At 44.8% G+C, this 11,663-nt stretch overlaps 1 protein-coding gene and 1 pseudogene across 2 annotated transcripts; both read left to right on the top strand.

Annotated features, from left to right (window-relative positions):
* The first annotated feature begins 262 nt into the window (after positions 1-262).
* LOC147971329 (uncharacterized) lies at positions 263-3,309 on the top strand (annotated as a pseudogene).
* Positions 3,310-4,824: 1,515 nt separating this feature from the next.
* LOC147971328 (uncharacterized) lies at positions 4,825-7,293 on the top strand. Of its 2 annotated transcripts, XM_087522766.1 has the most exons (5): positions 4,825-4,943; positions 5,031-5,109; positions 6,181-6,252; positions 6,342-6,624; positions 6,717-7,293. In XM_087522766.1, exons 3-5 carry the CDS (start codon positions 6,190-6,192, stop codon positions 7,103-7,105), a joined length of 735 nt encoding a protein of 244 aa, XP_087378892.1. In that variant the 5' UTR covers positions 4,825-4,943; positions 5,031-5,109; positions 6,181-6,189; the 3' UTR covers positions 7,106-7,293. The 2 variants fall into 2 exon arrangements, with proteins under 2 accessions (XP_087378892.1, XP_087378891.1); XM_087522765.1 differs by lacking the exons at positions 4,825-4,943; positions 5,031-5,109 and having other exon boundaries at positions 6,127-6,252.
* The last annotated feature ends 4,370 nt before the right edge of the window (positions 7,294-11,663 follow it).

Raw genomic sequence — 11,663 nt, 5'->3', positions numbered from 1 at the left:
TAGATGAATTTTGTTGATGCACTGTTAGTAGTTAGGAGATAGCTTGCTTGTTCGGTAGATAATGCATAGATGAATTTTCTTGATGTGCTGTTAGGAATTGTTCAGCTTGTTTGTTAAGAATTCTTCAGGCCTTATGGTTAGGCAATTAGCATATAAAATTTTCTGGAATTTTAGCTTCCATTACTTCCATCCATTTTCATTAATTAATGTTGATGCACTTAGATTGATTTGCTAAGTTGCAGCAATTTGTTGTCTTTGGCAGATGGACAGAAGCTGGATTAGAGAAGGAGTTAGAAAGTTTTCGAAAGAACATATGAAAGGAGTTGATGATTTCATGGCATTTGTTCGGGCAAATTTTGCCAACGATGCTCACATTCTTTGCCCATGTTGTGAATGCCTCAACCGTCCAAGAATGGCTCAAGAAAGAGTGGAAGATCATATGCTTCTTAATGGGATGTCCAGCACATATGATAGATGGATATATCATGGAGAACCTTTAGACAGACAACCTCAACATTTTGAAGCTGATACAGAGGCCCCTCATATGATGGGTGGTGGTGATGCTGGCATTGATTTCATGGAAAAGGTTTTGCAAGATAATGCTGTTTTGGAGGAAGAGGATGGGCATGAAGATGATAGGATTCCTGACCTATTGAAGGATTTGTACGATGCTGAAGATCGTGTTGATGGATAGAAATCGTTGTTTGCTGAGGTGTTAGAGGAGGCGAAGCGCGCAGCTCATGAAGGGGGTAAATTTTCAAGATTTACCTTCACCGTGAAGTTACTCCACATCAAGTCTTTCTACCGGATTAGCAATGCTGCATTCAACGCAATACTCCGTCTTTTGAGCTTGCAATTCCCTAATAGTTGTGTTCCCAGATCTTATGATGAAGCATTGAGCATAATCCGCAGGCTGGGGTTAGGTTATGTGTCAATACATGTGTGCCCAAATAACTGTGTCTTGTTTCGGAAGGATTTAGCAAAGCATGACAACTGTCCAAAATGCAATGCATCTAGGTGGAAATATGCTGATGGGAAGAAGTCAATACCGGGGAAGGTACTAAGGCACTTTCCCTTGATACCAAGGCTGTAGCGGATGTTCATCTCGAAGAAATCATCGCGTGAGGTACAGTGGCACAAGCTGAAGCGGCAACCTGTGGACAATGAGCTGAGCCATCCAGCGGATGGATAGGCATGGAAAGAGTTTGACCGTATACATTTAGATTTTGCTGCAGATCCAAGGAACATAAAACTTGGCATTGCCACAGATGGGTTTAATCCGTTTGGGAACATGAGCACGTCTTATAGCATGTGGCCAGTTTTTGTGGTGCCGTACAACCTGCCACCATGGGAATGCATGGATCAGTCCAACTTCATGATGTCATTGCTTATCCCGGGTCCAGATTCTCTAGGAAAGGATTTTGATGTCTTTATGGAGCCCCTCGTAGAAGAACTGCTCCAGCTCTGGACTGGTGTACCTACATACGATGCCTTGAGTCCGGAAGAAAAGTTCAATCTACGTGCTGCGATCATATGGTCCATCCATGATTTCCCGGCTCTGCACACTCTATCTGGGAGGATCACAATGGGTTATCAGGCTTGTGTCCATTGTGACAAAGACCCTTGCTCAAAGAGAATAAGGAGCAAGATCTGCTATATTGGGCACCGACGCTTTCTTCCCCGAAACCATCGCTGGCGAAGAAGCAAAGATTTTAATGGTGAGAATGAAACCCGTGACAAGCCAGCTGAATTCACTAAAGAAGAGCTGGAGCAGCAACTTGAAAAGGTGAAAGATGTGAGACCAGGAAAGCTGGCGAAGAAAAGAAAGCGTGACGAAGGTCAATGTTGGGACCGGAGGTCTTGTTTGTGGGACCTGCCATACTGGGCTGATCTGAAATTAAGGCATAATCTCGATGTAATGCACATTGAGAAAAACATATGTGAGAATCTGCTAGGGACGTTTCTGAACATTGAAGGGAAGACAAAGGACACGGTTAGTTCTAGGCTTGATTTGGAGGACATGGGCATAAGAGAAGATTTGCATCTACAGCATAATGAAGATGAAGATTCATTTGAAATTCCACGAGCATGGTATACAATGAATAAAGAACAAAAGCTTGCATTCTGTGAATTCCTAAGAGCGGTGAAATTTCCAGATGGTTATGCTGCTAACCTAGCAAAGTGTGTTACTTCTGATGGATTCAAGCTTTCAGTACTGAAAACCCATGATTGTCACATCCTCCTCCAAAGGATTTTACCGGCAGGCCTCCGAGGAATCATGCACAAGGATATATATGAAGCGGTTGCTGAGCTAGGAAATTTCTTTAGAGAACTGTGCTGCAAAACCCTCAAGTTAACTGTCCTGGAAAGACTTGAAAAAGAAATCCCAATTATTCTTTGCAAGCTCGAGAAGATTTTCCCTCCAGCTTTCTTCACCGTGATGGTCCATTTGGCAGTGCACTTACCCAAAGAGGCAATGCTTAGAGGCCCTGTGCAATACGGTTGGATGTACCCAATCGAAAGAAGGCTGCTTACTTGTAAGCGTTATGTGCGAAACACGGCAAGACCTGAAGGTTCTATTGCTGAAGCATATGTCGTTGACGAGTGCTTGAATTTTTGCTCTAGATACTTTGGTGATGTGGAAACAAGATGGAACCGGCCGGGCAGAAATAGAGAGCGGTCTAATTCGCAAAGTGGTGATGTCTCTGTTTTCAACCATGGTGTGAACTTTCTTGGAGCCTCACAATACTTGGAGGCTGGTGATGAGTATGACAAGATGGTTTTGTTTGTGCTCAGCAATTGCGCCGAGGTTCTACCATATATCGAGTACGTTATATCTTGTGCACTCATTACATATATTGTTTTTGCTTGGGTTGGCACCAGCCTAATGTTTTAATTCACATGTTTTGTTGGCATTGCAGGAAATGCAAGGAAGAGTTAAATCAGGAAGAAAGCAATATCAATGTTGATAAAAGGGTTGCCAAGGTGTTTTCTAAGTGGTTTAAGAATCATGTGAGATTTTAGCCACATGTTTTATGTTTTCTGTGTTATTCACCCATTGTTAAATACCATTGTTTGCTAAATGGTTTATTTGTGCAGATTGGAAAGTTGCATGAGGAGAAGAAGGTTAGTGATGATCTATTTGCTTTGGCATGCTTACCGGATAAGCGAGTGAGAGTGTATTCAGCATGCATTGCTGACGGTGTCCGGTACCACACCGTTGACCGCGAGGAAAAAAGGAAGACACAGAATAGTGGAATCGTCACTGAGGGGTCACATGATGGTGAGATCATTGACTTCTATGGTTAGTTGAGAAGCATCGTAGAGTTGCAGTACAACTCTAGTGGAGGCATCCATCGCTCGGTTGTCTTATTTCGCTGTGACTAGTTTGAGCTTGGTAGCAAGAAGAGGAGAGACTCTTTTGTCAAATATGATGGCCACTTCAAAAGCATCAACACTGCAAGGTGCTGGTATAAGAGTGATCCCTTTATTCTAACAACACAAGCAACAATGGTGTTTTATCTGCCAGACACTCTTTTGCACGGAAAATGGCGAGTTGTGCAAAACTTTCAGCACAGACACTTGTGGAGTGTGACTGAAACTGAAGTGGAAAAGGGCCCCGGTGATGGTGGACTAACATACCAAGATGATGACTCTACGGAAGTTCCGTTGCAAGCTGATGATGACTCTATGGAAGTTCCGGTGCAAAGCAGAGTGCGAAGGGACCGGGAACGTGTGATCGTTGGTGCTGCAACAGTTGAAGGCATCAAGAAAAGAAGAAAGATGGTAGAGGATGGACATGAAAGCGAGGATGAGGAAAACCGGACTGATCATACTATGCTGCAATATTGTAGTGATGATGAGGAAAACAGGAGTGGGCATAGAGTTCCTTGTTTTCGTATCGACGACGATGAGTAGCGAAGGTAAATTTGGTCTCCTTGGTGATCTAATGCTATTTTGTCTCCTTGGTAGTTGTTGTTGATGTGATCCTGATGTAGTTTTTGTACTACAAATATCTCTAGGTACCAAAATGCATGAGACTGTGTAGTGATGGAGAGGCAGATGATGGTTGAAGATACAATGCAAAATGATGTAGTTTTGGTGACGGAAGATACAATGCAAAATGAAGATGTTGTTTTGAATGAAGAAGCAAAATGATGAACTGAAGATGTTGTTTTTAGAGCTGTTTTTCTTAGTTTTGGTGATCATGTAGTTTTGGTTGTGATGTAAAAGATTGCAAAATGATGTTGTTTTTGGACTGAAGATGTTTTTTGAACTGAAGATGTTGTTTTTGGTGAACTGAAGATGTTCTCAGAGCTGTTTTAACTGAATTTTTGGGCGTGCTCCATCAGACAGCCATCTGATCCCACGCGCGGCCCCATTTCATTGTGAGCAAAAAAATATGCGCGAGCGGGGACTCGAACCCACGACCGTGCGCTCGTTTCACTGTGTTTCTACCACTGGGCTAGGAAGAGGCTACTGGTCGTCCACTCTATGCCATCTCTTTTCAAATCATCAAACCAGTTAAGTATCAAACACAGACCTCGCTGACAAGTGGGCCACTCAACCAACTCACTGACAAGTGGGCCATTTTGCTACTCTACCCACTCGACCCTTTTCCCCTGAGCTACCAAAAAATATTGGGCGAGCGGGGGCTCGAACCCATGACCTGCCGCTTATTCCATTGTTTTTCTACCACTGGGCTAGTTAGAGGCTGTTGGTTTTGTACTCTATGCCAACCCTTTTCAATATATCAAAACAGAACTCGCTGACAAGTGGACCCACTCTTTTCCCCACTCCTCCTGTCCACTTGACCCACTCCTCCTCTCCATTATCCACTCGACCCACTCCTCCTCTCCGCCGCTGGCATCCCCTTCTCCTCCATCGACGGTGACGACCTCCCTGGCGAACCACTCCTCCATCGACAGCGACGGCCTCCTAAGGTATGAATCCACCGAGTCCTTCCTGTTCCTCTTCCTATTGATTAGATTAGGGTTCCCCGGCGCATTCTGATTAGGGTTCCATTGTAGATAGAGTAGTAGATCAAGAGGAGGCACCGTCCACGACACCGACAAGGCCAACAAGCTCAAGCAGTCACCGTCCCCCCAGGTCCGTTCTGTTCCCCCCGTGTTCTTTGATTTGCTTTGTTTCCCCCGTGTTCTTTGTCGACAAGGCCAACAAGGCCAACAAGCATGCTGATTTAGGAGTTACTCATATTGTGCCTGCGCGTATGGCTAATGGTCGTATTGTGCCTACGCGTGCGTTCTGTTGATTCCAGCCAAACTATCGAGCGATTGGACCACATTCAGAGGGATTTTGCAGACTGAATTAGGCATTTAAGTTTAGGTCCCTTTTGGCCATGTTCAGTTGATGTGGTGCTACCTTGCTAGGTATGCTAGTTTCCCTGTGGTTCTCTTCACGGTGACGTAGAATTCATCAGAAATAGAAAAGGCAGACCGAAAGGGGAAAAATGATGCCAACACTTATAATGTTGCAAGTGTATTAGTATTTTCCAATTTTCTTTGTTTGTTTTTAAAATAAACATGTTTATATTTGTCTAAAAAGATGCAGCGGCACACTGGAGCAGTTAAACTTGTAGGGGATGTAGCCTCCAGTGGCCTTTGGCTATATAAACCCTAGCAAAGCAAATTAAGCAAATAGCTCTGAATCTCTGAAATTCTAGTGTTAAATTCAGTTTTGTACATGACTATATCAGTGTCAAGCCAATAGCCTTCATGCGCATATCAACGACTATAAAGCCGTTCAGTTTTGTACATGACTGTATTGGGTAGGTGTGTTTAAATTGAGAATCTAGGGTTCAGTTCTTAAGTGTTGGGTTCTAACAAAATGTAGCACATGGGAAGATATGGTCCATTTATAGTAGATATGGTTCATTGTAGATATGGTCCATTTATAGTAGATATGATCCTGATGCTGTGTTTGCCATTTATAGTAGACATGGGCACATGGGCAGATATGGTCCATTGTAGATAGAGTAGTAGTATTCCAAATGTTCACAAGTGCATTGCTTTTTTTCTCACTTTTGCTATCATAAATATCCACAAGTGCATTGCTCTTCTCATTTTTATCACTTTTGCCATCATAAACTTGGTTCTGTTCCTATTTATGTCCAGTCCTATTTATGGTAACTTGTTGTTTAATTACAATGCTGCTTTTCAGAGAAGTGAGATGGCTGGCTTGGAAGGTTTCGAGTTCTTCGAGATCGTAATTGAGAAATCTTGCAGTAGGCAGGTATGTTTATCATCACTCATTTCTTTATCATCACTCTGCTGTCTAGTGCTTGATTGCCACAATTAACCACTGCTTGACCCTCGCTGCAGAGGCTGCCTGACAAGTTTGCGAAGATGCTCGCCGGCCGTGAGCCCCACAAAGTGAAGCTGCGGGAGGCCGACAGCGGGCTTCACAGGCTGTGGGAAGTGTTGGTGGTGTTTGATGGTGAAGGCCACATGTACCTAGGGCCCGGCTGGGAGCATTTCGCCCGCGCGCATGAGCTACAGCTCGGGTACTTCCTTGTCTTCCGCTACGACGATGACGCCATGTTCACCGTGAAGATGTTCGACAACACCATGTGCCGCATGTACTACCAGCACGACGACGATGCCAGTAAGCTCTCTGCCTCTCTTCTTCCTGTCCTTTTGGCTTCCTCTACCTGCATGATGACAACACCATGTTCACACTTTGTTGCATTTGGCCAGGCAATGGGAGCAGCAGCGGGGATGACGAGGAGCAGAGCGGGGATGACGACGAGGAGCAGAGCGGGGATGACGAGGAGCAGAGCGGGGATGACAAGGAGCAGCCTATTCTGGCTGACGACGAACATGCTATGGTGGTGGCTGACGACGACCCTGCTATGGTGGTGGCGGATTACGACCTTGCTATGGTGGTGGCGGACGACGACCTTGCTATGGTGGTGGCGGACGACGACCTCGCGATGGTGGTGGCGGACGACGACCTCGCGATGGTGGCGGCGCCTGCAATCCCACAGCTTGGCGACAGGACCATGCCAATTGTGGTAGAGGAGTACATCCGCGTTGGGATTCGCCACTCTAAGCGCATCAGGTTGATGAAGGAGAAGGAGGAGTGAAGGTGTTAAGAAGGTGTTCAGCATGTTAGGTTTAAGCTTGTTAGTGTAATATGAACATGTCAATGTTAAGTATGTCAGGTTTAATTTTGTGCATGCTCATGGATGCTGTATGACAGTGTCATCTAAACAAGTCATGTTTTTAACAATGAATATTCAGTTTGGTAATTGATGGGAATTGAAATTTTTTATGCATGCTCATGGATGAAAGATAAAATTATGGGTTTTTGTGCATGCTCATGTATGAAACAATATAAGTTTCATTTTTTGAATGCTAAAAACATGACTCAAACCCTAGCCACGGACGACCGCCGTGACTAAATCCGCCGGTTTTTGAAAACACCGTACAAATTCAAAGGGTGTGTCTAGGGCACATCTAGATGTGCTCCAGTTATTGCACATCTAAGTGAGTGAATCAAGCATAAAGAGAAAAGAAAAAAGAAAAAGGGAAATATCCACACGAATCTCGACGTAAGATCAATGCCATAGGACTTAGATGTGCAATACTTATGGCACATCTAGATGTGCTTTAGCAAAACTGAAATTCAAAAACAGTTTTTCATTTTTTGAATGCAAAAGACATGCGTTTTTCGTGAAGCGGCTACAAGGAGGGGCATCCCAAACGGCGCCATTCCATGTCTATCTCAAAGTAGACCCTATTTTACGGACGGTCGCCAAAAAGCATGCATTTCCGACCCTCGTAGCTACTCCCGGCAATTCGGACCACCTTTGGCCGATTTAGCTGGAACCGGCTGGAATTTGAACTGCGGGTCCTCCATAGCTTGCCCGTTATTTTCACTAAAAATGCTTTTTAGCTTCACGGGTAGGTATTTCATCACAGAATTGACAACAGATTTGCACGGCTCAAACCCTAGCCACCGACGGCCGCCGCGACGAAATCGGTCGGATTTTGAAAACAACGTAAAAAATTCAAAAAAATCAAAAAAATGGGAGACCTCCGTGTCACATCATCAAATGTGGCCTACCAACTAGCAAAAATACTAAACTTGCAATACCGGCGTTTTCTTGAAAAAAGTGTTCTCAAAAACGACCTACCATGAACGAAGATTCATGGCTTTCAAGCCAAACTAGCAATGATATGGCCGCATCCGTTGAATAGTTTCTGATAATATGCCCAAATTGGGCACATGCCTCCGTCTTGTGATGGCAAACAATGTTGCCAAAGCGAGGTTCCAACTTGTTTAACAAAAAAAACCTTTTTTCATTTTTTGAATGCAAAAGACATGCGTTTTTCGTGAAGCCGCTACAAGGAGGGGCACCCCAAACGGCCCCATTCCATGTCTATCTCAAAGTAGACCCTATTTTACGGACGGTCGCCAAAAAGCATGCATTTCCGACCCTTGTAGCTACTCCCGGCAATTCGGACCACCTTCGGCCGATTCAGCTGGAACCGCCTGGAATTTGAACTGTGGGTCCTCCATAGCTTGCCCGTTATTTTCACTAAAAATGCTTTTTAGCTTCACAGGTAGGCATTTCATCATAGAATCGACAACAGATTTGCACGGCTCAAACCCTAAACACGGACGGCCGCCGCGACGAAATTGGCCGGTTTTTGAAAACACCGTAAAAAATTCAAAAAAAAACAAAAAATGGGAGACCTCCGCATCACATCATCAAATGTGGCCTACCAACTAGCAAAAATACTAAACTTGCAATACCGGTGTTTTCTTGAGCTACTCGGTATGATTTTAACCATGATTTCTACAAAGTTTACAAAAAACCCTATTTTTTTCTTGTAACGCCCTCGATGCGGCTATATCTCCCACGTGTCGAAGCACGACTTAGAGGCATAACCGCATTGAAAGCAATGTCGCAAGTGAGGTAATCTTCACACAACCCATGTAATACAATAAGGGAAAAGATACATAGTTGGCTTACAATCGCCACTTCACACAATTACATGAATAAAGCATTACATCAACCAGATACAATCAAGGTCCGACTACGGAACCAAAATAAAAGAAGACTACCCCAAATGCAACAAGGTCCCCGATCGACCCCAATTGGGCTCCACTACTGATCAACTAGAACGAAACAACACAAAGGACAAGATCTTCATCGAGCTCCTCCTGAGCTTGGTTGCGTCATCTGCACGGACTCATCGGCACCTGCAAGCTGGTTTTGGAAGTATCTATGAGCCACGGGGACTCAGCAATCTCGCACCCTCGCGATCAAGACTATTTAAGCTTATGGGTAAGGTAAAAGGTATGAGGTGGAGATGCAGCAAGCGACTAGCATATATGGTGGCTAACATACGCAAATAAGAGCGAGAAGAGAAGGCAAAAGCACGGTCGAACAACTATGATCAAGAAGTGATCCTAGAACAACCTACGTCAAGCATAACTCCAACACCGTGTTCACTTCCCGGACTCCGCCGGAAAGAGACCATCACGGTTACACACGCAGTTGATACATTTTAGTTAAGGTCAACTTCAGGTTTTCTACAACCGGACGTTAACAAATTCCCATCTGCCCATAACCGCGGGCACGGCTTTCGAAAGTTCAAATCCCTGCAGGGGGTCCCAACTTAGCCCATGACAAGCTCTCACGGTCAACGAAGGATATTCCTTCTAGCGGGAAGACCCGATCAGACTCGGAATCCCGGTTACAAGACATTTCGACAAGGTAAAACTAAACCAGCAACACCGCCCAAATGTGCCGACAAATCCTGATAGGAGCTGCACATATCTCTTTGTCAGGGCACACTCAGATTGTCTTAGGTACGGGTAGGCCAGCCCAGAGTTGCCCCTGGTGGTCACCGGCAGCTGACAGGTTGGACCAACACTCAGAGGAGCACTGGCCCGTGGGGGTTAAAATAAAGATGACCCTCAGGAGCGCGACTCCCAAGGGAAAAGAAAAGGCTAGGTGGCAAATGGTAAAACCAATGTTGGGCATTGCTGGAGGAGTTTTACTCAAGGCGAACTGTCAAGGGGTTCCCATAATAGCCCAACCGCGTAAGGAACGCAAAATCCGGGAACATAACACCGATATGACGGAAAACTAGGGCGGCAAGAGTGGAACAAAACACCAGGCATAAGGCCGAGCCTTCCACCCTTTACCAAGTATATAGATGCATTAATTAAATAAGATAAATTGTGATATCCCAACAAGTAAACATGTTCCAACAAGGAACAACATCTCCATGTTCCAACAAGGAACAAACTTCAATCTTCACCTGCAACTAACAACGCTATAAGAGGGGCTGAGCAAAGCGGTAACATAGCCAAACAACGGTTTGCTAGGACAAGGTGGGTTAGAAGCTTGGTTCAACAATATAGGAGGCATGATAAGCAAGTGGTAGGTATCGCAGCATAGGCATAGCAAAAGAGCGAGCATCTAGCAAGCAAAGATAGAAGTGATTTCGAGGGTATGATCATCTTGCCTGAGATCCCGCAAGGAAGAAGAACGAGTCCATGAAGAAGACAAACGGACGTAGACGAACGGATACTCACAACCCCGGAACGAAACCGAAGATAACGCGAGAAGTAACCCGGAAAGAAGCAAACACAAAAGTAAACAACCATCACATAATCATGGCATGATGCACAACCAAGTATGATGCATGTCCGGTTTAAAGATACATGGCATGGCGAAGTGCACAAGCAATTCTACACATTAAGTGGAGATCAATATGCAACGAGTTGCATATTGACGAAACACCACGTCAATTATTTAGTTCTCTCCCGTTTAGGTACTCAACAATATTAAATGTTGGTTAACATGGCAAGAGGTGGAGCATTAGTAAACTAAACATTTAGGCAAGTTTAAATGAGGCCGGAACAACAAAACAACAAGTCCGGAAACTCCTCATGTGCATATATTAGGTTTGGTACTGTTCTGCCCTAAACCATATTTTATAGTTATTAAATATGCAAGATGATGCCACCATGTTAAACTAGGCAAAATTCTACCCCATTTACATATAAAGTTTGTTAAAAACGGAGCTACAGTTATTTAGTTATGAAATAAATCATTTTAGCATGGCATAGGAGCAAATTTAAACAAACATCATTTTAAACATCGATGAAAGTTGCATATTATTAAACTAGATGAAATTCTAAGCAAGTTTCATATATAATTTATTTAGATCCGATGCACGGTTATTAAGTTATTATATGCATGAAATTTAGGGACCTCTGTGTAAAAACTACAGTCTTAGGTTAAATGGACAAATTCACAGATCCTGAAAAAAACATCAACGGGCTGAATCTGGTGCACTGCTGGGCTGAACAGAGAGGAGGGGCTGGGGGATCTGCTCACAGCGGGCCTTGGGCCGGTTGGCAGATCTGGCCTGGTGCGGACGGAGCGGGTGCAGTAGGCCGACTTGGCACAGCCCGGGCCCTGCGCTGGGTATCGGCCCATGGGGAGGTGGCCGCGGTCAACGAAGGAGTGGGTTGAGCAGTTCGGGCTCGTCCCCGAAGCAGGACGATGACGGTGGCCTAGCGCAACTCCGGCGAGGTCCAGGGGCGTGGGACAGCCAGAGACGAGGTCGGGAACGGATGCGAGGCGGCGGAGGACGACGGATCCGGAGGCAGCGGCT

The sequence above is a fragment of the Triticum urartu genome, chromosome 5A, assembly GCF_056163025.1.
Source record: "Triticum urartu cultivar PI428250 chromosome 5A, HENAU_Tu73, whole genome shotgun sequence".
Taxonomy (NCBI): domain Eukaryota; kingdom Viridiplantae; phylum Streptophyta; class Magnoliopsida; order Poales; family Poaceae; genus Triticum; species Triticum urartu.
This window is presented reverse-complemented; position numbering and strand designations above follow the sequence as displayed.

Bases quoted from the DNA above. Each gene is read 5' to 3' on its own strand.
- LOC147971328 (XM_087522765.1), top strand. From the start codon at position 6,127: ATGTCCAGTCCTATTTATGGTAACTTGTTGTTTAATTACAATGCTGCT. The intron at 6,253-6,341 runs GTATGTTTATCA...CCCTCGCTGCAG, and splicing joins AGAAATCTTGCAGTAGGCAG to AGGCTGCCTGACAAGTTTGC. The intron at 6,625-6,716 runs GTAAGCTCTCTG...GCATTTGGCCAG, and splicing joins CCAGCACGACGACGATGCCA to GCAATGGGAGCAGCAGCGGG.